The 26,973-nt window shown below is 50.0% G+C and overlaps 1 protein-coding gene across 1 annotated transcript; it reads right to left on the minus strand.

The window, feature by feature from the left end:
- Positions 1-8,991: 8,991 nt before the first annotated feature.
- LEP (leptin) lies at positions 8,992-11,630 on the minus strand. The gene is made up of 2 exons (XM_056118611.1): positions 11,493-11,630; positions 8,992-9,356 (listed from the first exon to the last, which is right to left on the minus strand). The coding sequence occupies exons 1-2, from the start codon at positions 11,628-11,630 to the stop codon at positions 8,997-8,999; spliced, it is 498 nt and encodes a 165-aa protein (XP_055974586.1). The 3' UTR covers positions 8,992-8,996.
- Positions 11,631-26,973: the final 15,343 nt, after the last annotated feature.

Genomic DNA, 26,973 nt, shown 5'->3' on the forward strand with positions numbered 1-26,973 from the left:
TCAGCTCTGCATCCTATTCTCGTCTTGCATCTTCCGTCCCCTCCACCTCCAGCTATTCCCTCCTGCCTGAGAAGGCAGAAAGTGGAGTGGTGGAGGGTCGGGACCAGATGACTCTAAACCCACCCACTATGTTTATTCTAGAAATTTCACCCCAAAGTGCAGAGTTTGGTAATGTGAACTCTTGTATAATTATCACCTGGATTTAAACAATTACCAACAGTATGCCTTGCACGTGGCCAACCCGGGTTCAGTTTCTCTGTCCCTTTTGGAGAGTCCGGCAAGCTACCTAGAGTATCCTGTCCACACGACAGAGCCTGACAAGCTCCCCGTGGCATATTCAATATGCCAAAAACAGCAACAAGTCTCACAATGGAGACATTACTGGTGGCCGCTCAAGCAAATCAATGGACAGTGCTACAGTGCTATAGTGCTATGTTCATCAGATGAGTTAGACTTTTTTTTTTCCTTGAGGCACTTAAAGGGAATTCCCAGGAATCATTGCATTTCACTCTGAATGATTTTGAGTCTCTTATGAATAAGCATTTAAACATAATTAACTACTAAGCCATCGCATGTTAATAAAGTGAACAGTGACTTCCGACCATTATCTAAACCAGACTTTAGCGCATGTTTCTGTCTCAAATTGGTCTCAGATTCTTGGTTTGTCCCCGTGCTCTTGAACTCAGAGAACAGGAGTTCAGCTGAGTGAGTTAGGAGGAGGCTGAATTCTAATCGGTGTCCCCTTTAGTGGTAGCAATGTTTAGAGCGTATAAATTTTTTTTTAAATTTTATTTTTATAAAGTTGTTCATGATAATTCTTTACATTTACTATTCAAACACCGATCCCACTATCATTACTCCTTCCCACCACATTTTCAATGTTTCCACCCAAATCCTAAACCGTGCCCCCCAAGCAGAACCAAAACAGTTAATTTTGTATTGCTTTTTATGAATAATCTGCTAAAAACAGTCCAATAAAGTTTCCTTAGAGGAAAGTATGTGAATATTGTTGTATTTCATCCTGGAGCCAGTAATCCCTTGTATAAGAGATTATTAACATGTTAGTTAACCCCAATCAAATGTTGTGTTATGCTCTTGGTACATCCATGGTGTATAGTATGAGAGGTCATGAGGCCGCAAATGCGGCCACACGTGGGGGCTTTCCCCCTTCCCCCACCAGAATTTGTTTATATGTAAACCCGTGGTTTGTGAGACATGCATATGATGCCCTTTGATGTTTGTGCCTGGCTCTGAGGCCAGGAATGGGGTGGAAAGGTGTTGGGGACAGACTCTGTAGGAATGGCTTTCCAGAAAGAAAGAGAAAGGCATGAGGGGAGTACAGGGAAAGGCCAGTCAGAACTGCCCTCCCCACCCTCGTAGAAAGACAGTATTTGCAGAAACTCCTCAAGAATTAAGACTCCTTTCATTTGACTCAGTTTTCCCTCCACTCATTTATCCTAAGGTGATACCATTGACTGAATATCATGTCACTCTCAAATTCGTAGATTAAAACCTAATGCCCCGTGGCATGGTATTAGAGGTTTGGGGGAGGTAATGTATCATGAAGGTAGAACTTTCCAGAATGGGGTTAGTGCTCTTCTAAAAGAGAGTCCAGAGTGCTCTCTTGCCCCTGCCACCAACTGGAACACAGGGAAGTGGCTTCTCACTGGACACCAAGTCTGCAGCTCCTCCATCTCAACTTTTAGCCCCAGGACAGTGAGAATCCATTTCTGCTGTCACTAAGTTGCCAGTTTGTGTCATTCAAGTTCATGGACCAACTTAAATCAACAGAGACTTAGGTTTATTTATTTATTTTTTGGTTTGGGGGCCACACTCAGCAATGCTCAGGGGTTACTCTTGGCTCTGAACTCAGGAATTACTCCTGGCAGTGCTCAGGGAACCATATGCGATAATGGGGATTGAATCCAATTTGGCCATATGCAAGGCAAAACACCCCTGGGATACTTAAAACATTTGGAGATATTCCTTCCTGGCATATCTTTCTTCTTTGAGCCACTTATTACCCTCCCTTCTTTCTTTATCTTGTCATTCTTCCTTCAAAGTAGATCCTCTGCCTCTCCTTGCTTGCTTTTCTCCTTGTCTTTCTCTTCTTCCCGAGGAGCCCTCCATCCAGGAACAAGGCTTCACACTCTCCCAGCATCTGGATTCCATCTCCCTTTGCTCTGTGCTCATCTCTATAAGGTTCATCCAGGAGCAGAGAGGAGCAAGTTCCAAGCGATGCAGAAGTCTGTGGGTCCCCGGGCCAGGTCTCCTGTAAGCCCACCTCACTGAGCACTGCCCCTATGGAGGGTGGGAGCTGGGGCACTTCTCTACAGCCCCAATACCAGAGCAGACGAGACCCCTGATGGGGCCTCCCCTCACCCTCACTTTCAAATAGCCCTAGAGGCACCCTCCAAGCACCTGAGTGGAAAATTCGGGGAGCTGCATGGGAAATGCAAAGAGAACAGAGCCATAGAGATGAGAGGTGAATCCAAGGTCCCAGGGCTCTTGCTGCTGCAGTTTGCATTCCTGGTATTTCTCTGCCTTGAAAAAAATCTCTTCCCTTATTCTCTGTTTGTTTGAAAGTGACAGTTTCCATGATCGTAGCTGTTTAGCAGATAATTTCATGCTTCTTCAAAATAGATAGAGAGACCAAGAGAAGTGCTCAAAGGGCTAATACACCTGTTTGTTTTGCATGTTCCAGACTGAGTTTCATTTTCAGCATCACCTGATGCCCCAGGCATGGCAGGGAGTGACCCCCAAGCACCCAGCACCACTGGGTGTGGTCTCCAAACAGCCAAACAAAGACAAGTCATCAGACCACACTTATCATCAAAGTTCCAGTATCCCTCCACCCCTGAACCCCATTCATCCTTAGTTCCCCTTGGTCTCCACTCTGCCCCCTCTCTCTTTTGTTATCTTCATTTCGCGATCTGAGTCCAAGAGATTGTTTTCACTTGCTGTTGTCTGTTCTCTTGTTGATTTGCTTCTTTTCATCCCACATGAAAGTGAGTAACATCATCCAGACCTTGTATTTTCCTTTCTGACTTTCACTTAACATGACAGGTTCCACTGTCATCCATGCGGCTGTAAAAGGCAAGATAGCCTCTCTTCTCCCTGCTGGCTAGTATTGCATTGTGTCTGCAGATCGCATCGTCCTCACTCACTCATCCATCACCAGCCCCTTGGGCTGTTGCAGAGCTTGGCTGTTGCAAGGTGCGCTGCAGAGAACAGAGGTGCTCACATGTTTGAACCAGAGGACGTGGATTCTTCGGTTAGAGGCCTTGGAGTGGAACTGCTGGATCAAATGTGCTGCCCTGCCTTGTCAATGGTGTGAGTGCATTTTGTTCAAGACCCACTGGCTTCAGAGCTTCCTGCACATTCAACCATCTTCTCTGTTAGAGACCCCCAAGACAGCTGCTCCCATTGAAGAGAAGATTCTGAGTCTGGGAGAGGTTCAGAACATGCTTACAGGGCAGGGGAAATAGCTCATGGGCTGGAGCACAAGCTCAGCATGAAAGATCTCTGGGTTTGGTTCTCAGTACCCCTGGGTCCCTGAGGCATCTCTGGGAGTAGTCCCTGAGCATTACTGGGGGTGGCCCCCAGACGACACCAAAAACCAAGAATGTGCCTACAGGTTAAGCACCCTGTGGCTGGGAACTGGAGCCAAGGTTTGAGCTGGGAAGGGGCTTCTCTTTCTTTCCGTATGTCCCCAGACCTGACTGGGTGAGTTTCTAGGACTGGGTTATCTTGGGGACAAGAGTGACACCACACTAGTGACCTTAATCCTGCTAGGTTCATGTGATTAGAAAGTTGAATCACTTGCTCTCCATTCATTCTGGGTAAATGGAAGCATTTGGGGTTGACCGCATGGGTTGGCAGGAAGACACACCTGAATGTGCACTTTGAAAAGTCACTAGGCTCAGTTCAGGAGCTGGGTTCCCTTCTGAAGCAGGAAGGTAATTGGGTGGAGGGAAGGGGTGGCAATGAGTTCTTGGGACATAATGAAACCAATATGGGATTTGAAGAAGTCACTCTGACACTAGCCCTAAAAGCATTATTATTATTATTATTATTATTATTATTATTATTATGTTTTGGGCCACACCCAGCAATGCTCAGGGGTTACTCCTAGCTCTGCACTCAGGAATCATTCCCGACTGTGCTTGGGGGACATATGGGATGCTGGGAATTAAACCCATGTCAGCCATGTGCAAGAAAAGTGCTCTAGCCATTATACTATCGCTTTGCCGCCCTCCTCCCAAAGCATTATTACAGAAGCCACTTTGTAGACACAGGAAGTAAGTTCTGATAAGGTGCTCCTGGCATCAGTGCAGGCCCAGAGAAGGCTGGACCTTCTCTGAGAGAGAGAAACTCCAGCAAGAACAAAGCCCTGTGATAAGGAAATGGAGGAGGACCATCAAAAACTTCAAATTTTTCGCCTCGACAATACCATAGCAATGGACTCTTGGAAAAGTGATATAAACTAATGTGTACAAAGGAAGAACACACATGTGTTGGCAGCTCTTGCTGCCCGTGCCCAAGCTACCTGGCACACATTGCGTGTGAACATGCTGCCTGCATCTGCCCTCTTGAGATATGTATCTCTGCTAGCATACATAAGCCTCCCTGTTCTGGGGGTAGGGAGGTCACTGGCTTCTGCACCAGAGATGCATATCCTCAGCCTTCTCTGCCTCTGGAGAAGCCCAGACACTCTCTTGAATGCATTACTCTCTCTCCCCTTCCTCAAAAGTCTCTAAATAAAAGCTATTTCACTTCATTGTTTGTCTCCCACCAAAACTCTTGTGTGAGGGCAAGGCAACCGACCCAAAAAGCCTAGCTAAGGCCTAGGACTGACTTTCTTCTCCCACAAAGAGCAATTCCTCATTCTAGCCTGAGCCCACGGCCTCCCGAGAAATCAGGAGGCAGACAGGGGTCATCTCCCACACCATGCACAACAAGTGGACATCAAGGGACTGGCGGGACATGAATGTTCTCTGGGAGGACAAGAGCCAACTTTCTCTGGTCCCAAATCCTCCGGGTGCTTCCCAGGGTGACAGACGTGGATGGAGAGAAAGCGGTATATTTCCTTCTGGAGAATGCTGCCTCTCTCCTCCCCACCTCACGCAAGTTGTCACCCAGCAAGACTGTGTCACTGCCCCAGGCTGCTGCCAGTGGTTTGGCAGATGTGAACTGTTGCCTCAGGGAAAAGCATGAGAAAGCCTGAGGCCTGAGAAGGATCTGGAAGGACCTACAGGAAGAACATTCCTCTCTCTTCAGAGCTTCACAGATGGAGTGAGGACTTTGGGGGCGTCTGATCTAAGGTTCCTGAGACCAAGGTAGAGGATAGGGGTCAGATCCTGCCCAGAAACAGGCCGCCTCTGCTGGTACCTGACGACACCAGGGAACAAACACATCCTTCACCAAGCTCCTGTCATAGAGTCAGGTGGGGGCAGGGCTAGATCGTGGCTTTCTAGACCCCTGGGGGTGGGAGCAGAGAAAGGAGTTGTCAAAGATGGACCTGGACTTCTCCAGAACATGCCCCAACCACCCCCAAAAACTTTTTTTTTTGCTTTTTTTGGGGTCACACCCAGTGTTACACAGGGGTTACTCCTGGCTCATCCACTCAGGAATAAATCCTGGTGGTGCTCGGGGGACCACATGCGATGCTGGGAATCAAACCCAGGTCGGCCACGTGCAAGGCAAACGCCCTACCCACTGTGCTATCGCTCCAGCCCCCACTCCCTCAAAACTTTTTTACTTAAGTTGGTTTCACCTTCGACTTTTATCCCTTGCATTGAAGGGTGTTGACTGGTAAAGACCAGTCACTTGCCCCAGCTGCTGAGTGACCCACTGGGGATGCTCAAACCACATCCGTCCACCCACTTTCACACTCTCCCTCATTTGGAAGCTCAGTGTTCCCGCTCTACCTCACCCCCAAGCTGAGAGGGGCTGCTGTCATGTACAGGCTTTGCACAGAGTGTGATGGAAGGCATTTTTTTTGTTGTTGTTGTTATCATTGTTTATATTGGTTTTTGGGCCACATCCAGTGATGCTCAGGGCTTACTCCTGGCTCTGTGCTCAGGAATTACTTCTGGAGTTGCTCAGGGGACCATATGGAATGCTGGGATCAAACCCAGGTAGGCAGCATACAAGGCTGCCTTACCCACTGTATTATCTCTCCAATCCCCGATGGCAGACATTTGAGGCCCATTGGTAACTGTGATCTGAGGGGAGGGGCCTCACCTCCATCCACCCTGAGGCTGACAGTGTGCTGGGCCATTGTCTCATGTGCTCCTCTAGCCACCAACAGCTTTTGGGGGAAGGGATTTGGAATGGTGCATGGAACTTGGGGGGACCTGGGCACAGCTTAAGGAAGTGTTTGCCTTTGAGGGGCAGCCTTGCCAGGACTTGGGTGAAACTGTAAGACCGAACTGCACTGCAAAATCCCATCTTATCCATTCAACGCGCTTGGCTGGGTCTTTATGGGCCTCTGTGCGTCCATGAGTATGTGATTGCTGGGGGCGGTGGGTCGTGGTTCCTTCTTTGCTTTGGTGTGTCTCAGGGCTGGCATGTAGGAAGCTGCTGACGCTGGTGCGGAAGGGGCTTGCTCCGCTGGCTCTGTTGGCTGTCGGGGGAGCCTGAGCCTTCTGCCGGAGTGGCCACTGGACCCTGGCAGAGCCAACTCCAGTGATGGAGGGAGCCAGCCCGGCTCTGCCTTATCCCCCATAAACAAAACTTCCCCGAAAGGCAACCAAAGAACCAAGATTAGGGGTAAAGGTAATTTATTTAGTTTTTTTTTTTAAACAAACCAATAAAAACATTTTAAAGTTACATTTAAAAAAGCATTTCTATTTTGAAAGTGTCAAACTCTGAGAATCAACCAGAGTGCCAGCTTTTTGGTTTTCAGGTAATGGCTGTGATGGTTCTGGTGATATTTCCCACAGCAGGCCTCGCCCTGTCCATCTCTTGAGACTGTTCTAGAATCTTCAACTCTTAACTCTCTCTCACTGTCAGATCAATCTGCCTCCTAAGGCCTCTACCACGTGTCCCTTTCCTGCCCATCTTTCCTTTCTTGGTGACCGGCTGCTCTCCCCATTGGAATCTCAGCACCACCAAACTTCCATCTCAAACTCCTGCCTCATCAATCTCTTGCACCCCACTACGCCACGACGCCCCTAAACTTCACCTGCAGCCTCTGGCCCAGCCCTGCTTGCACCTCCTGGTTCACCAGCCCTATTTCAGTCCTGGTCTTAACACCTGCCGTGGGCTTTTAGTTTCCCATCTTCACAGCTGTCCTGCCTCAAACCTGTTTCCATAGGCACAGAGGTGGACACACCTGAAACAGTAAACATGCTTCTAAGTTCAGGGGAGGGGAGTGAGGGGAGGTGTGGGGGTGGGGAGGGGAGGACCCAGGAACACCTCCATACTGCCTGCATGCCTGGAGATGCCAGGCTTTGTTAAGGGGAGGGGGCCTTTAGCACCCAGAAAACAAGGTCTCTGAAGGCAGCACTGGGCTTCAACATCCCTCTGGTGAATTTCTCTGACCCTGTGCAGCCCTCAGGGCTGCACGGCCTGTGAGCACTGAGACACAGGCTGGATGCTTGGAATTAGAGATCCAGGACAGGCTGGGACTCTGAAGAATTCCAGGATGGCTGCTTCCCCGTGGCAGGGTGCGGGACACTCAGGCCTCCCTTTCATCCTATGAGCAAGATTTCTTGGGACCATCCACAGATGTGGATGCTCATGGATTTGCCTACCCTGAGTAGACTGCAGGCAAGTTCAAAAGCCAGTTAGGGGAACACTTCAATCACACCTGCAAACCCCAAGGAAGGATGCCTCCTGGTCTCCAGCCTGGCATGGGATCAGCCCTGCGCCATTCATTCTTAGGGTCCCACCAAAGTCCCCTGCTCTGGGGTGGGGTGGGGGTGGGGGAATCACTGATTGTGGGAGCGCCCCCTACGGGCTAGGACAAACCACTGTTTAGTAAGTGGGCAAAATCCAGAGCTGCTCTCTCTCTGCACTGCCCAGCCAGCCTCCTGCCTCATCAACTCGGCTTCCAATGGGTGCCTGGCAGAACCCCACAATCCTTTTCGAGTTTCATGGAAAGTCCAAGAACTGGCTACAGGGGAGCAGCAGGGGACATCACCCTCCCCCACACCAAATGTTATTCAGAGAATATATTCCAGATCCATCCACCTTTCACCAACACCTTCTCCCACCTCCGGGTTCACCCAGCTATATATTACACTTGACAAAATTCATCTCCTTTTAAAAATAACCTGGCCCGCTGAGATCTGCTCAGGGCAATGCCATTGCAAAGGCTGTCATTTAAAATCAGTCACAGTCGAAACAAAGCCAGTTGCAAGAGAATTGTCCTGATGGCTCGCAAGGAAATGGGTTTGCCTCAACCAGGCTGACCACTGGGGTGGAAACTCAGGAGCAGCCTGGCCCCGGCAGACCCTCCACCCATACCCCCACCCCCAAAGAGACAGAAAATAAAGAGGCAAAGTTTTGCTTCATAGCCAGGCGGAACAAGACACATTGTAAATAAATAAGGGCTCCTCAACTTGTGTGTGGCTAGGGAGCTCCCAGCTGTGTGTAGGGCTGTGGTGCACACCCAGTTTCTCAGAGAGAACCCTGTTCTGGTTGCTCACAAGCTGTGTCCTGCTTTCCCCAATTACCCTGCGTAGCTCGGGTGGGTGCAGTGAGAGAAGACGGAATTGACCAGAGGCTAGTGATTACCCCAGGTTGGTGATCCCCCCCACGGGCCATCCCATCAGCTGGCCAAGCAAGGAATTGGTGACAGTCCCTTTGCTTAACTGGAACTGGAGCCTTTAGAAGAAGGGCATGAGTGAGTGAGACATGGAGTGGAGTCCGGGGGAAATGCAGGTCACAGGCTAGCTTCCCCTGGACACCTAGGCTACTTCTTTCAACTTCAGTCCTGGGTGGGGGAGGATAGGGGGAGGGTTCTGGGGTGGGGTGGGGGTGGGGTCTTAGCACCCGAGGCCGAAGTCAAGCTGTCGCAGCATGTCCTGCAGAGAGCCCTGCAGCCTGCTTAGGGCCACCACCTCCGTGGAGAAGAGTGAGGCTTCCAGGAGCCCATCCAGGCTCTCCAATGCCTGCAGTTCCCACGCCTTGGGCAAGGGGCAGTTCTTGGAGGTGGCCAGTAGGCGCAGGAGGTCCCGGAGATTCTCCAGGTCGTTGGTGATCTGGACGACGTTTCTGGAAGGCAGGTTGGCGAGGATCTGCTGGTAGGTGGCCAGCGTCTGGTCCATCGCAGACAGACTCAGGTCAGGGTGAAGGCCAGGGATGAAATCCAAACCGGTGACTCTCTGCTTGGAGGAGACAGATGGCTGTGTGTGAGGAAGGAGAGAGTGGGAAGAGTTCAGTGAGGCTGGAGAAAGTCAGGGGGGTCTGGGGCACATAGCAGCTCTGGTCAAGGGCCACGAGGGCCACATTCGGTGGGGTTGGCGGGGGCCACGCAGGGTCGGGGAGCAGCTCAGGACCTCATGTTCTCTGCCCTTGAGCCCTACCCAGACTGTTCCTGGCTAGAGATAAGGTTAGCGGTTCTTGGGGGGCGAATTGTGGCGCTGGGGATCTAACCTGGGTTGGCCACATGCAAGGCCAGTGCTCTACCTGCTGTCCTATCTCCCCACCCCCACCCCTGATTTCTCTACCACTTATAGCAGTTCTTGTACCGTGACTCCCTCATTCTTATGTTTCGTTTTTTTTTCTTTTTTGCATTTCTAACATTTGAACCCATGGCCTCAAACATAGCAGGCCTCTGTCTACCACTGAGCCACGTCCTCTGTGGTGCTTAGATAGTTAAACTCTCTTCCTCAGACACGAGGATCTCCCCCAGCACCCCTTTTTCACTCCCTTGCACCCCCAGCAGACTCCTCCCTCCCTGCCAGTTTCTCCCCTCAGTCCTACACTCTATTTTTTTTTTCTTTTTTTGGTCACACCCGATGATGCACAGGAATTACTCCTGGCTCATGCACTCAGGAATTACTCCTGGCAGTGCTCGGGAGACTATATGGGAAGCTGGGAATTGAACCTGGGTTGGCGGTGCACAAGGCAAACGCCCTACCCACTGTGCTATTGCTCCAGTCCAGTCCTATAGTCTTAAGGGTGATGGTGTCCCCATAAAGCACCTCACTGTCAGCTCCAAATTCTACCATCAGGGGGGACATTGAGATGACCCTACAGGGCTGGTGTTCAATTAATGCAGGCTGGAGGCTTCAGGTTCAATCCCCCAGCACCATATGGTCCTGCCAACACCACCAGAAGGAACCCCAAAACCGTGCTGGTTGGAGTACCTGAGCACAGTCAACACACACACACACACACACACACACGCACACACTCGGGTTTTCCTCTGTGGAAAGCCCCAGATTCTAGTTTGGAGCTGTCTTAGCTCCTAGCCACCCTCTTTCTACCTGGCAGCACAAGGATACAACAGTGGCTGGGAGGCAAGAGACTCCAGATTTTCCCTTGTAGGACGAAGGGTCTGGGAATCTGTAGCTGCAAATCCTCTGAGTTCACGGGGCACTGCAGGACACACACACACATACACGCACATATATACACACATGCACATTCACATACAAACACATACATACACACATACATACTCCCATACATGCACACACAAACACACACACATACTTACACGCAGTCACACACACGTACACAAACACACATACACACATACACTCACACACATACACACACTCACATGATCACACTCACATACACACTCACACACTTGCTTTGTCTCCTGGAATCTGAAGGTCTTGAGGAAGATCCTGAGTTAGTCTCAGGATCTAACAGGTTTCTAGGTTTTGACTGATTCTGACTCACTACCTCCTTTTCAGGAAACTTTTTTGAAAAGACCACTCAGCTCAGCATGCCCACCCTCCCCATAGACGCCCAGATCTCTCATCATTGAGAAGCAAACAGAAAGAGTCCCATCCCCCTGTTACCTGAGGCTACAATGAACCGCCCCATCATTTCAGGACCAGCCCCCACCTCCTTCCCACTTCCCCCTTCAGTGATACTGATTTAGACCAGCTGGAAGACACTGAGCTCAATGTTGCCACTCTGGGCAACAGCCTGAAAGAACTTAAGATCTTGGGGATAGAGCAGGCGGCTGGAAATTCACAGCCCCTCCGCCTGCTGTCCAGAGACAGAGCTCACAGAGAGAACCTGGGTGATCCCCAAGAGCTGAGTGAAGGGGGAAGCTGGCTTTGTGGAGTCCAGGAGGAGCAGCTCAGGGCCAGTGCTCTCAGGAATCGTGCCCACCCTAAGCGCATTCAGGAGACGCCAGAGAGGCTGGGGCGCTGGTTGCCTGTGCTCCTGGGCTCTGGGCGAGGAAGGAAGGAAGCCACGAGGCTCAGGTCACCAGGCCCCTCTGTGTTCCACAAAGAGCCTGGGAGCTCCTGAAGAGACAGGGTTGTGTCCCTTGTGCCTCCCCAGACCCTCCGTACCTTGTGGGAAATGTCAGTGATCCTGGTGGCGATCGTCCTGATGAGGGTTTTGGTGTCATCCTGAACATCATGGATGGGTGCCGCATCTATCAGATAGGACCAGAGCAGCAGGAAACAGCACAGAGCTCCACAGTGCATGGTTCTTGCTGGGATGGGCTTCTGGGGTCTGGGAACAGGGAACCTGTGAGTTCACATGAGAACACAGGAGGTGAGGCTGGAGGGTTGGGACAAACGTCCCGATGCTGGCCTGCCATGAAGTTGCGGCTGAGATCCTCGTTCTCCAGCACTGCCAGGCACAGCCCCTGAGCCTGGAGCCAAGAGTGGCCCCTCAGCATAGAGCCAGGCATGGCCTCTTAGCCTGGAACCAGAAGTGGCCCTTGAGTCCAGCACCAGACCTGGACCCTGAGCCTGGAATCAGGTGTGACCCCTTAGCATAGAACTAATCACACACGGTCTCTGAGCTTAGAACCAGATGTGGTCTCTGAACATCAGCAGTGGCCCTTAAGCCAGCATCAGGCCTGGATGCAGAGCCTGGAACCAGGCACGACCCCTGAGTACACAGATGTTCCCAAGTAGGTCCCTGGCAGCTCCTGCGCATCCAGGAGCCCCGTTAATGGCCACATTATCAGACACACTCGCAATGAAAGCTACTTGCAACTCTATCATCCCTCAAAGACAATTTATTATCTAGAAGTGCATGAATGAAATGCGGTCCCCGGGGGGAGGGGCGCGACCTATCAATAAAACCAGGATGAGGCATCTAATAGACTGCAGAGCCATCATTCGGGGCACGGTCACCGGGACACGATGAGGATGGGTGACTTCATCTCACACTTGACGGAACAGAGCAGGCTTTTAAGGGCTGGTGCCCATCCAGACATTCCGCAGCTGCCTGACTTCAGGCGTATCACATAAGCACTAAAAACTCTACCTTTGTCCTCTGCAATGTACCTCTTTCCAGGCTTTTATGAGGATCAAATGAGATAATGCACAAGCAAGAGCCTTTAAAAGGTGCTGAGAAATGGACTCGATTACTAGGCTATTATGAGACATTAGGCTACGTGTCCTCTCCATTACTCTGGGAGCAGCCCACGGAGAGCTCCGAATGGCATTTATCACTCTCTTTCTTGCTTCCTTTCCCTCTCTGAATCCACCCAGCCCTCACTGAGGACCTGAGCATGTGGGCGCAGTGCTAGATACCAAGGAGACAGAAACAAGAACGGCTACAGGGCTGAAGTCATAGTCCCAACAGGTAGGGCATTTGCTTGCACATGGCCAACCTGGGTTCCACGCCCGACACCCCATATGGTCCCCTGAGCCTGCGAGGAGTGATCCCTGAGCACAGATCTGGGAGTAACTTGAGCACTGCTGGGTGTGCCCCCCCAAATTAAAATATAATAATGGCTGTTCTCCCCACCTCAAGTTGCTAGTTGCTAGTAGAGTCACAGGAGAAAAGGGCAATATAGGAAGAAAGTGCTTTGCAAGGAAAAGAGAATATTGGAGCACACAGTGGGGCTTCCTAGAAGAGGAGTCACCTATTGTAGTAAAGGTGGATTTAGCATAGAAAGTGGCTTTCCTAAGTTAATAGGAAATCAGCTGGTGCAAAGAAGGGCATGAAGGCAGGAGAGAATATATAAAAGGTTTGCTTAGAATGCTTGATGTTCCAAGTTGTGGAAGCATAAATCCCTGAATAATATGCAGCTCCTTGATTAAGCATGCCAGCTGTAACGAGATACAAGAGGCAAAAGGTAATAAAGCTAAATGTGTGCAAGTCCATGGCCAGCAGTCCGTGCTAAAGACGTGAGGGTAAGTCGGAAATAATCATCAGATGTAAGTAAATATTAGGACGAAGGTTGGGGAGACAATGGAATAAGTTCATTTATGCCTTTGTGTTCTGTCTCAAATGGATAAAAGCAGGTAATGCGTGTTCTGTCCCTGGGTGATAATATTAGTATGATTCATGTTCGGACAAGATAATAGAGATAAGCAGTTGCTTTATACATTATTTATAACATTTCATCAAGGCATGCTTTTTTTCATCGGGTTTTCTAGAATAGGGGAAACACAAGGAAGATGAGTGACCTTGCTTACAGCTAAGAAGGAGAGCGGGGATTTTACTGAGGGTTGCTTAAGCCAAAAAGATGAGGTGCCTTCTACCCACACACACCATTTCTCCAGCCTTTAGGGAAAACCCCACATTACCAGATACCCACAGGTCCATCAAGGCAGGTGCTGTATATACCCTAGTCTAGAATAAAGCTACAAGTTTGTATCCCAATACCCACTTCAATTACAAAAGGTACTCTCAAGGGGTGGAAGACAACACAGCAGCTAGGGAGCATGCGTAGATGTACTGGATCTAGAATAGCATCCCAGTACTGTGGGGTGGCCTGGGTGGCCTGCAGTCCCTGACACCCGGCCTATACAGAATCACATCCTCAGGTCCTTCCAGGACCTCTGGCCTGGATGGCAGAGAATCACCAGAGGATCCCCGGAGGTCTCCTGAGCACTGCCTGGGATGTCCAAACCAAAAAACAAAACAAAACAAAAAACAAAGCAAAGCAAAACAAAACAAAACATACTCAGTAATTTGGGAGGGCAGGAGTACTTCAGGTGATTTTATCTTAACTTCTCCCATAAAAATCTGCAAGTCCCTCTTGCTACTTGCTTAGTACCTGAGTAACTTAATGTTTGTGGATTGGGTTGAACAGAGAAAATCCACACTAGGGTTTCATGAAACCTTAACAAACCTGGGTGTCGAGGTGGGGAATTGGAATGAGGTCCCCCAGGGCAGCAAGGGGCGCTGCCTTTATTGGATGCATGTCTCCACTTCCTGAAAGCATCCATGCCCATGGGCGCAACAGAATGCAGATGGATTAAATGGTGCTACTTTGCTCCAAAATGAAATGAATCTGACGCTCCTGACCCAGTGTGCTGCTGAAGGTAGGAGATAAGTGTGTAAATGTTCCCTTATATGAACCAGATCCATTTCCATGCAGGGTCCGAGACAAGCAATGCTTCCTATAGCCAAAGCTGAATCAATCCCATGTCCTGAAGTCTCAATGGGTGTCTGGGATTTCTGGGGCTTCCCCCCATAGGACAAGAGCCGGACCCATTTCTAGGATTCCTGTAACTGACACTCTCCTTCCCAAGAGAATTTATTGCCAGATTAACTCCAGTCACGGTCATGATCAGGCCAGGCCACCGGGTAACATCCTAGTGAAAACAGTTTTACAAGCCCCTTCTATTACTGCAGATACTAGACTAGACTCCGGTGGAAGCTGCAAAGAGATTACAGCTCTTTGAAACATGGACGTTAGATGCAGTGGCTGTGTGTGTTGGCCTGAAAGGAAGGAGAGAACGGATTTATGGGAGCACCCAGGGGCTGGGGAATTGCAGGGAGAACTCATAATATCCACCGGAGATCAGGGTGATTGAAAGCAAACCTGATCACAGACACACACAGACAGAACACAGAACTCAAGCTCCCAACATACATCACACAAACACGCAGCACACAGACTCTCTCTCTCTCTCTCTCTCTCTCTCTCTCTCTCTCTCTCTCTCTCTCTGTGTGTGTGTTCTGCGTCACACCCAGTCATGCTCAGGGATAATTCCTGGCTCTGTGCTCAGGGATTACTCCTTGTGGGCTTGCGGGGACCATAGTAGCTCCTAAGCACCACCAGAAATGTTCCCCAAACCAAGAACAGAAACAAATCACACACATGGCACTCAAGGATGCACATACATAGACTCCACCTTCCTGCCAGCTTAAGGCAGCCCTCAGCCTTGGCTGCAGAGCCCTTGCTCTCTCGGAGTCTTCAGAGTGGCTGTGAAGAGTCAGGAGTGTTCTACAAGTTGGCGGGACAGCTGTGGAAATGTCAATAGAGCACCCTGGCTCTTTCATTGTCCTCTGAGCCCCATTCGAGCAGAGCCTGGGGAGGGGCAGAGGTGCTGGGGAAAAAAAGCAGGGGTCCAAGGATCCTGTAGCTTGCAGGGGGGAATGTGAGGGGAGGGCGACCCACTACCACCACCGGCTTCTAGCACCCAACGCCTCTGCTCTTCCTTGGCCACCTGCTCACCCTGCTCGCTCAGGCCTCAGGCTGACTCCTTCTCTTTTAATTAAGACTCTGCCACTCCCCACACCCCCTCCCTGCAGGAGTGCACTGGAGAAGAGCAGAGGAAAGCCAGACAATGGAGCCACAGGCAAGTACTACATAATAAAATGTAATCACAGAAAGCAGGTCCCTGGGTGCGCGGGAAGCCCAGCCCGCACCACACCACACCACACCACCGCAGACACAATTTCCTGCTCTCTGACACCACCTGGGTCCTGGGAGGGGGACCCACCTCCACTCACTCTCCCAGCCACTTTGCCACATCCTGTTTCCTCACAGAAAGCTGCGACCCCCACCCCCTAAGGAGCTGGAGGTCACCTTCCTGCTGGTCCTTGGGGGATGAAGAGACTAAGTGGTATGTGTGTGTGTGTGTGTGTGTGAAGTAGGGGCAGCTTTTTCAGCTGGGCAGCTCTGGAATACCTGGGGTCTCCCTATTTGCATGCAGAGTAGCTGAGAGACCCCAGGCTCTATCTGGTCACTGAGGGATGAGGTGATGGGCACTGCTGAGGTCCAGCCTGACCTTCGTCCTGGGTCCTTGCCATTCTGCTCCTGGGTGCTGCAGGGTAGGTGCTGCTGTTCCCAGCCTTCTGTGTGACATGCTTTTGCCCTTATAAATTCGCTTGACTGTCTCCAACTTTCTGAGTGTATTCCAGGAGACATATAGGCACATGCATGAGAAGTATAAAGAAATAAAATTTTAATCGGGGACTGGGGCTCCTCAGCGGGACTCAGGGGGCCCAGAGGCTACTCGGGGCAGCACTTGGCCAACTAGCCCTGCTAGTTCAATAATGGAACTTGAGAATGTGGGGTTTCTTGGGCTAGGAGTGCTGCTGGGCACCAGAATCACAAATGACAGTACTGGGGGGAGTTATGATGAACTCAGTGCAGTGCTGGGGATCTAATCCGGGACCTGATATGAGCAAGGCATTTGCCCACGTACCAAGAAATAAAATTCAGGGGCTGGAGCAATAGCACAACGGGTAGGGCGTTTGCCTTGCACGTGGCCGACCCAGGTTCGATTCCCAGCATCCCATATGGTCCCCCGAGCACCGCCAGGAGTAATTCCTGAGTGCAGAGCCAGGAGTAACCCCTGTGCATCGCCGGGTGTGACCCAAAAAGCAAAAAAAAAAAAATAATAAAATAAAATTCACCCTCACTACAGGTTATATAGTCTCTGTATAGTCTCTGTTTAGTTTTTGAATCCTTTATTTTTATTGGGGGTGGGTTAGAGCTACAGCCGGGGGTGCCTGCTAGCTAGTCTGTGCTCTGAGCTTTGGGGATTGCTCCCTGTGAAGCTTACGGGATCGTGTAATACTGGGGATCGATTGAACCCGGTCCCCTTCACGCAAAGCATCCTTCAGCCCTTTGAATCATCTTGTCTTCTCTTCTGTTCTTTTGGTTGTTGTTGTTTTGTTTGGGGGGCCACACCAGTTTCCTTTCAATCACATGCATGGGCCAGAGAGAAGGCTCAATGGGCCAAGGGCATGCCTTACATGCTCGCCTCTCAAGTTTGATCTCTAGCACTACATGAGCACCCCACAAGGAGTGACGCCTGAGCACAGAACCTAGAGTAGTCGCTCCTAAGCACCACCAGAAATGTTCCCCAAAGCAAGAACAGAAACAAGTCACATACATGGCATTCAAGGATGCACATACATAGACTCCACCTTCCTGCCAGTCCTCCCTCTGTCCCTTACTGCCTATAATCCAGGATGGCATAGGGGGACAGCGGGGCTAGAGCGGGGGACAACCTGTGAGCAAAACACTCCCAAGTGGCCAGCACTGCACCCTGTTCCAGCCTCTCGGACACAGGCATCTGCCCTGGGGCTGCGGGCAGGAATCCGCTGCAATCTCCCTGGCTCTGTCCTTGGTGCTTGGAGCTGTTTCCTGGAACAGAGGGGGGAGGAAAAATATTTCCCCCAGATACCAAGAAGAGTTATTTTGGGCCTCAGATGTACCAAATATGACAAAGACATTTCTTTGGCCAGCATGGACACTCCTTAGCCCGATGTCCTCGATTGCTTGAAAAGGAAAGAACCCACAATGATCCCAGCTTTGTGCTGGCTGCCCCGACTACCTAGAGAAGAGCAATGATCCCTATCGCCTTTCTGCCCGTGAGAGGGTGGGGCAGTGGCGGTGACTGTGCTGTTTGAAATTAAACACAAAACCCGACGGAAACCTTCCCTCCTGGGACCTCACCTCTGCAGAACAACCTGGGGAAAGGCCACTGAGTACCCTCTCTGCCCCAGCCCCAGATGGCCACTGCCCACCCCCAGACCTCACAGAACCAACACTGGAAGCCACCAGAAGCAAATTCGCACAAAGGAGCAGTTCTCTTGAATTTCTCCTGCCTCACCCGCAGACCACCCTTCCAGCAAGCCAGGAATCACAGCATCATCTCCAAAGCGATGATCCAAGAGCAGGGGAGAGACCTCAGGGGGCTAGTGAGCATACTTTGCATGGGGGAAGCCTGGGTTCAATCCCCAGCACTACCAGGCAGGGATGAATCTTGAATTTCTGAGACCCACTGGGTATGGACCCAACCCCCCAAAAGACAAGCAGACTGTGGGTCCCACTCAGTCCTAACAGCTATTAAGGAGATCCCTTTCCCAAGTTGGCTGTCCTGAAGCTATAGACACTGGTGTGTGTGTGTGTGTGTGTGTGTGTGTGTGTCTGTGTCTGTATCTGTGTGTGTGTCTGTGTATCTCTCTGTGTCTGTGTGTGTGTGTCTGTGTTTTCCATACTCAGACAATCTAAGCCAAGCCCAGGGAGAAGGCAGGTTCTGGGGTATCTGGTGGGTTTTTATGGTGTCCACTAGTCACCAGTGTCCATTAGGTGATCTTAACTCTTGGCTCGAAATAGAGAAACTTGGAACTTGTCTTTCTCATGATATGCTTTGCTGTCTTCTGAGGAAAACCCGTTATATCTGTTGGGAAGAGGTATTTTCCCAGCTTTGAGGCCAGGGAAAGCACCGCTTACCTGGCCTTAAAGAGGAGGCTGAGATCCTGCACAACTTCTCCAGACTTGCGTCCTTCCTTTCTCTCTCAATCTCCCTTTTTCCCTTTTTCCCTTTTCCCCCTTTTCCCTTCCTTCCTTCCTTCCTTCCTTCCTTCCTTCCTTCCTCCCTCCCTCCCTCCCTCCCTCCTTCCTTCTCTTCTTTCTTTCCTTTCTTTCTGTGTTTGGGCCATATCTGGCAGTGCTCAGCAGTTATTCCTGGCATTGTACTCAGGAATTACTCCCAATGGTGCCTGGGGAGCCACCTGGGATGAGGGACCAAATCTTGGTGGGTTGCATGCAAGACAAGCTTTGGCTCCGGTCCTGCTCTCCTCACTCCTTTCTATTTCATTTCTTCCTCCAGGGCCCCCAGAAGCCAGGATCCCAGGTGGAAAAGTCTGAATTTGTACCCACAGAGTCAGGCCACATCTGGGCTCAGAAATGGAGCACTCATACCCATGTCCTCCTGTTCCCCAATTTTTTGGGTTTTCTAAGAGGTGCTCATGAGTCCCAGGGCCAGTCCTGGAGATGGCAATTCTCAGCCAATTGGGCTGAGAGTTCAATGCAAGGGCCAGGGATGAAGTTCTGCTGGGGATCTTTGAAGGGCACCTCCGGGGCCACCCTGAAGGTGTTCTGGGTCCCCAAGTTGCACTTGGTGGTTCTCAGGGTCTCCAGAGGTTACAAGGATGCTGGGATAGGGATTACATTGCCAACAATGGAATATATCTATATCATGCAAAGACGTTTTCCTTAACTCCGAACCCCAACTTTATGTCCTGCAAAGGGGAACAGGACACCCTGATCTCTGGGGATGTGCCCAGGATCATTTCCAAAGCACCCCAGCACGGGCCCAGTGCTCTGCTCTCCTGGGGCCCTGCCTGGCATAGATTTAGACTTTTTTCTTTCTTTTATTCCTTTTTTTAGTCTCTTTTTGGGTTTTGGACCACAGCCAGCAGAGTTTAGGGCTTATTCCTGGCTCTGCACTCAGGGATTACTCCTGGCGGGGCTCAGGGGGTCATATGGGGTGCCAGGAATTGAACCCAGGTCAGTCGTGTGCAAGGCGAGCGCCCTGCCAGTTGTATGCATTATTGCTCCGGCCCTAAGACATAGATTTCTTTCTGCCCATGGGCACAGGCTCCCCAAACCCTACCCAATCGGCCCCTCCAAATGCCTTCCCTCTGGTTACCGGGGTGTAGACCCGGTTCCTCAGTCCTGCCCCACGCCCGCCTCGGTTTCCCCGGACTCTGGGGCGGCGTGAGAAGCTGTAACCGGCAAGAAAGACAAACCAAGAAGGAGAGAGGAGCGCCCAGCCTTACCTCGGAGCTGCTGGTGCCACGAATCCTCCGGTGTTCCATGCCTGCCCGCCCGTCTTATAGCCGCCCAGCACAGCTTGCGTAACGGTCGGCCGGCAGGCCCCAGCGCACCCGTGCCAACTCCCGCCCCTCCCCGGGGGGCAGCTTTGGCCACACTGCGGGCGCGTCGGGAGAGGCCAGGAGTCCGGGCGCCTGGAGCCAGCACGCACCCGTCGAGACCCGAAATTTGGGGGCGCTGGCAGGAGCGAGAAATCCTTGAGGTCGCGCCCTGTCGCCAGGACCTGCACGTCGGGGCGCGCGCGGAGGGGGACAGGGCTCCTTGGCGCCCGCTGGGGATTCGGACAGGCGGCTTCGATGACCCGCGGCGGCTGACAGTGAGCCCAGGACAACCAGCTTGTAGGGCGCCGGGAACGACAGAATTGGGAGCCCCAGGAAATTAGGGTCAGTAGGGAGCCTATCCTCGCGTGCCCCGTGCCCCCTCAGGTCTCGGCTGGGACCATCACCTTCCCAGTTGATGGGGTAGATGGGGCCAGAGGGATATCAGCAGTGGGGAGACTGCGCTCTCTCCACTCCCGCCCCGGCGCGCCCAGAACCCCGTGCCACGGCCCAGTCTGCTGATGGGGACCCATTCCTGAGCAGGGAAGAGCGTGCCTGCTCAGTTGGGGACTGTAGGTCACTACTACATCTCAGTTCATATCCCAGCTCTTAGAGCAAAGGATTTGACTTTTCTTCCTTGTTTGAGGACCACAACCCGCTATGTTCCAGGGCTGAACACTGCTCTTACTAGAGGTCGCTTCGGTGTGTTGGGAGATCATGGAAAGCCAGTGGATTGAATGCGGGCCAACAGCCCTTGGAGCTCTCTCTCTCCCGCTCCAAAATATTTCACCTTGGTGGTGGTTCGGGCAGGCGTGGGGGATGGCGGGCAAGTGGGGTGGAGAGAAATCCACACCTCGCAGTGTTCGTTGCTTACTTACTTCTTCTGGCTCTGTGCCTAGGGCTCATGCCTGGCACTACTGGAGTTGGCCACATGCAAGGTAAGCACTTTAACAACACCCCCAAGTCCGTGTGCTATTTCTAAGGGTTGAGTATTTAACTTTGTTTGGGGCCACACCCCACTGTGCTCAGAGCTTACTCCTGGAGGGGCTTGCAGAGTGGATTGAAGCCACCCAGCTGTGTCAAGGCAAGCACCTTACCCCTGTACTGTCTCAGGCCCCAAGGATTTCACTTTCAAGACATTTTAAATGAAAATGTCAAACATACTGCAAAGTTCACCCTAGAGTGAACAATGATTACTTTTCCCTATTTGCTTTTCATGTCATCCTTGAATAGTTCAGTGTGGATCTCTGAAAAAAAAAAAGAAAAAGAGTTTTTTTTTATATAACTGTGAAGCCATTTTCACACAACAACCATTCCTTACTGTCACCAATGAACGAGTCTACATTCCCATTTTCTCAAAGACTTCCCATATGTCTTTTAGAGCTAGTTTGTTTGAACTAGGTTGTCTTGCTCGAAACAGGCATGTGTTAACTGAAGGGCAGAAGAAAGAAGATTGTGCCGTGTGTTTGTGGAAATCAGACATTGTTAGCATTGACTAAGATTTATAATTATTTATCATTATTCTATTGTCAAAAAGCTGGGGAATCAATTAAGAGTTTAACAAAGGAAACTGGTGAGCTTTGGGGAAAGTCACATTAAAGCCATATGCCCACATTCAAAATCATGTTGTAACATGATTTGTGTTTGTTTTTACTGGGGGGGGGCCTCCACACCTGATGATGCTCAGGGCTTACTCCTGGCTCTGTGCTCAGGGATCACTCCTGGTGGAACTTGGGGAAGATATGGGATGCTGGGGATTTAACCTAGGTAAGCCACATGAAAGATAAGCACCCTACCTGCTATACTATCTCTCCAACCCATAGCATGACATTTAATGGAATGCAAAACAATTCTGTGTTTTAAACTGAATTGACTCAGATGACCAAATGGTATGTTTCCTGTATACTCACACACATTTTTGTTAAAATATATGTTGTTTGCTCAAGGGAGTGGCATGAGAAATGATTTTTTATTTTCTTCTTTGTGCTTTTCTACTTCAAGAATGTGTCTTCATGGTAGTTAATGGAGAGGTCTCGGCTGGGACCATCACCTTCCCAGTTGATGGGGTAGATGGGGCCAGGGGGATATCAGCAGCCCTTGAACCACATGATGAGGGTCCTGACCCCTGGCTGCCTATCTCTCACCACCTATTTGCATTTGGTTGGTTAACCTTATTTTATCATTAGTATCTTAAAATATTACTCTTTTTCCATTTAAGAGGGCCAAGAAAATAAAAAAAACTCAATCTCCCCTGGTCCTTCTTCCTTTCCTAGAAGGAACTGTCAAACTGGTTCTGATGTGTCTTTTCACAAATATTCTCTTATCCTGCCAATGTATTTTCAAGGAAAAAAATCCCCACAGATGATGTCATACCATTCACCCCACTCCTTTTGCCCTTTCCCGTGTGTGTGTGTGTGTTTTAAATTTTCCAAATCTCTGTGGTCCATCTGTAAGAGAACAGGACAAAACAAGTCTCCAGTATTAGGGGTATAGCCTCCCAAATGAACACCAAACTTTACTCACCCCTTATCCAACTTGGAGGATTACTTATTTCATTTCTCACACTTATCTGAACACAATATATCTGAACACAAATTCTTATCCATAGACACAGCACCATGGCAATCGTTCTAAAGTCAGCATCTATTTTTCTTGATGGTTTCATGGTGTTAGATCTAATCCTATTGTCACAGACATGATACTGCAATAAACATATTTTAAAACACTTATTTGTGCACTGTGCGAGCATGTCTGGTGGGAGAAATTCCGATAAGTAGAGAAGTGTTGTGTCAAAGGATATGTGAATTCATGTTAGAAAAAAATATCACCAAGATGCATTCCTTGGAGATTGCAGCAATTTCTATATGTGATAGGCAGGAAGTCATAGTGACTTAAGCATTTTCAGTCCAGAGTTATCCCGTATCACCAGAAGCCTGGAGGTGGGCATCATGCAGGCTCCTCCCTCTGATCTTCCGATCTGCTGTGTGCCCTGTGCTTACTGGTTCACAGTTGAGACATGTGGGCATGGCCTGTCAGGCCTCATGTTCTCCTGCAGGGCAGAGGCAAAAGGTCTCTTGAAATTTTATTGCAAGTAGGGGAAGGGAAGTCCCACTTCTCCCTATTTCTAATTGACCAACTCATGGACATAGTCTATTCTTAGATCAATCAGAAGGTCCCCTGGAACTGGAACAGATCAAGGAGATGAAGGCAAGGACCAGCAGACAGTTCAGAAGACTGGAGCTTGTGCCTAGCAAGGTCCTGGATTCTCCCCCCCTCCCATCCCCCCACCCCCGAACCACATGACTTCTTAAGCACAGCTAGTTATAAAGCTGGTGGGTCCTAATTCAACTGTGGAGACTACCCCCACTCTTACCATGCTCCCCCCAAAAGTTACATGAAGGAGAACTCTACCTTGAGCCTGGTTTTGCAGTTCATAGTGCTTGCTATTTTATAGTATAGTGTATTATTAAGCTCACTTGACTTTATTATTATGCAGTAAAACTTAAAAATCTTACTTTTGAATCTTGCGACAACCTTCACAGTAGAAGAAAAGGTCATTTTAGCACTTGAAATTTGAATACTACCTTTTCTATTCTCAAAGAACTTTTGTATTTTGATATTTTTTTTTTTGGTGGGGAGGTTCGGACCCCACCAGGAAGTGCTCAGGAATCATCCTGGTGGGGCTCAGGGGACCATAGGTGGTTCTGAGGATTGAACCAGGACCCTCTGCATGCAAGGCAAGCACTCTACTTGCTGTCTTATCTCTTCATTTGATTTTGAGGATGACCCACAAAAAGAGGGACAGATGGAATCTGCATGTCACAGTGGGAGCCCGACATTCAGCGAAGCTGCTGGTGCAGTGTTTCCCTCTCTGTGTAGCTTTCCTGCAGCTGATCCTTCAGCGCTGGCACTGGGGAAGGGGTGTGACCTCGACCCTCAGCTGCAGACCATGTGGGCCCCCGGGGAGCAGGCTTGGACCTTGCTGAGCCCTTTTGGCGGAGCAGCCATTGGCCTGTCCAGGGAGAAGAAAGCAAAGGTTACATCTCTGCTCCTAGCTCAGGTCCCTCCAGGCAGCTATGCTGTGGAAAATTCAGGACCCACAGGGAGGGCATACAGAGGCTGAGATATGGGATGGAAAAACAACTGAATAATTCAGTCAAATCACAGTCTCATGGTTCCCCCAATTAAATATGTGTATGTGTGTCTGTGGGGGGGTAGGGGGGCATGAACTGTGGTGTTTCCTTTAGTGGATTGTCTTCCTTTGCTCCTTAAGAGCAAAATTCTGCTTCAACAGTCCCGGATCTCGCCTGGTACGTGATGAATCCTAGTAGAAAGCACTGCTCATGCCTGTCAGATGCCTAATGGTTCGCAAATGACTGATGTCTTCCTGCCACACTTTGATGGGGGGCAGGTGGGTGGGTGGGGTTAGGATCTGTCTCTATCACGAGAATACACAATTTCTCCAGGCCCAGGGTTCGAGCCATAGTCAAGGCTCTAGAGATGTTCAGTGAGGCCTTGGAAAGCATCTGTTGGCGTTCCGCTGCACCCAGCACCCAGTGGGCTCTTGAGAACTGGAGAGCAGTATGCTGAGTGAAATTAGTCAGAAGGAGAGCGACTGACACAAAATGGTCTCCCAAATACATGGGATATAAAAGAACACAGGAAGAGAACAACAAATATCCAAAGACAACGAAAACTGTGAATTGGTCTTTGTTAGGAGGCATGTGATGTAGGGGGATGGGTGGGGGGGATGTCAGGACATGGTGGAGGAATGCTGACACCGTGAAGGAGGAGGTAATGTTGGAATGTTTTATGCACGAATCCCTGCTATTATAATTATTAAAAATCACAGTGCTTAGAATTAAAAAGAAAAAAAGAACTATACAGAAGACAAATATATTGCCCCAGGGCAGTGATTTCACCCTGCACACTTCTGACCCTTGAGGAGAGGCCTGTAGGATGTCCAGTGGAGCATGGTGGCCCTGCCCACCATCCAGCCATACATTCCCATCCCTGTGACCCTTCCCCGGGCTTGAGTCTCCCTTGCTTCTTGATTTTCTCTGAAGCTGCCTGCTCATTTTGTTCAGTAATAAGTGAGTCACCATATCCATTCAACTCCCGACACAACTGACTTCATTTTGCTTCACATTGGTGATTTTGGCTGAGCTTCCAGCAGGGCCTCTAAGTGGAGAGGTGGGTAGAAAATGAGGGTGGAGAACACACGGAGGTAGCATTAATTAAATATAGACTCAGTCCTACCTGCTTCTGACAGGAGCTGCCTTTTCTAGCCAAGATTCAGGCACCCCAGTGTTCTAAAGGCCCAGCTTCCGGGCATCTTACGTGGTTTGCTGCCAGCTCCTGATTTGTGTTTGCTCCAGTGATGGGCAGAAGCTCAGGCTCACAAAGTTTATAAGTTTGGGTCTGATCCCTGGGTTTCATCCTCATTTCTGCTGAGAACGATCTAAGGCAAGAGCTGGTAGACATTACTAAAGTATGAAAGCCAGAGGCCTTATGCTTACTGTGCAGACAGACACAGCCCTAGTTGAGTTCCAGTCAGGCTTTCAGTGGGCCTGTGTATGCTTGCGCTGGAGAAAGTGGGTGAGGGAACTGAGTAGGCCTCTGACAGATGGCTCTGGGCTCCCCCCTGCCAGGCCACGCTGCTGCTTCAGGCTGGCCACTTTCCTGCCTGGGCTCTGGGGAAGGATCTGAGCTGCTTATGTAACAGCCTCTCATTCTCCTTTCACCTCTTGTCTTTCCCTCATCTTCCCTTCTACTCCTCTACTGATGATCTTTTTTTAGTGGGTAAAGCGTTTGCCTTGCATGTGGTTGACATGGCAGACCTAGGTTTGATTTCTCTGTTCCTCTCAGAGAGCCCGGCAAGCTACCCAGAGTATCTCGCCTACACAGCAAAGCCTGGCAAGCTCCCCATGACGTATTCAATATGCCAAACACAGTAACAAGTCTCACAATAGAGACCTTACTGGGCCTGCTCAAGCAAATTGACAAACAACGGGAGGACAGTGCTACAGAGCTATTTATTTATTTATATACTTTTTGGCTCACACCCAGCAATGCACAAGGGGACTATAAGGGATGCTGGGAATCGAACCCGAGTCAGCCGCATGCAAGGCAAATGCCCTACCTGCTGTGCTATCATTCCAGCCCCAAATGATCTTCTTAAATAAACCAATAAAATAGAAACCCAGGTGGATGTTTTTGTACTCTTATCTGTGGTGGTACCTGGTGAATATCTTCCTAGCATTCTTCTTCCAGCTGATAAACACAGAGTCTTATGGATCTAAAGAGCAATAATAAACTGCCTCCAAAATGGAGTGGCTTAAAGCAACAACTATGTTTTGCTTTTGGTTTATAATGCTCCCAATTCTCTGTGGGCCAGCACCTTGGGCTGGGCTCAGCAAAGTGATTCTCTTGCTAGTCTTGGCTGGGCTCAAGAGTAATTGTATTTAGCTGGAGGGCTATGGAAGGGCGGGTCCAAGGCCTTGCTCATGTCTGGTGGTTGACTGTCAGCTGAGATGATGAAAGTTACCTGGACTAGCCTGGGATTATTTACAGAATGACAGTTGTTGGGCTCCTAAAAGCTGCACAAGAGAACTCACGGGCAAATCTCTGTCTTCCTGTTTTTCATTAATGAAAGCCAGTCACAAGGTCAGGTCCCGAGTGAGTCACTGTGGGCAGAGGCTAAGATCAAGGAAGGCGCAGATAGATTGGGGCCATCACTGCCATTGGTCTTTCACTGGAGGGCACCACACTGAACTCTTGAGTTATTTAGTTAATAGTGGACATCAGTGAGGGTTGCTGCATTGTGAAGCTAGGAAAAGCCAAGGGCATCAACAAGAGGTCTATAGGAGGGGACATCTGAGATGCGAGCCATGCTGGGAACCCCAGAGACCAGGACAGCTGTGGAAAGGCCAAGGGGAGGAGAAAACAAGTTATCAAGAA

This window comes from Sorex fumeus, unplaced genomic scaffold (genome assembly GCF_029834395.1).
Source record: "Sorex fumeus unplaced genomic scaffold, SorFum_2.1 ptg000037l, whole genome shotgun sequence".
Lineage (NCBI taxonomy): Eukaryota > Metazoa > Chordata > Mammalia > Eulipotyphla > Soricidae > Sorex > Sorex fumeus.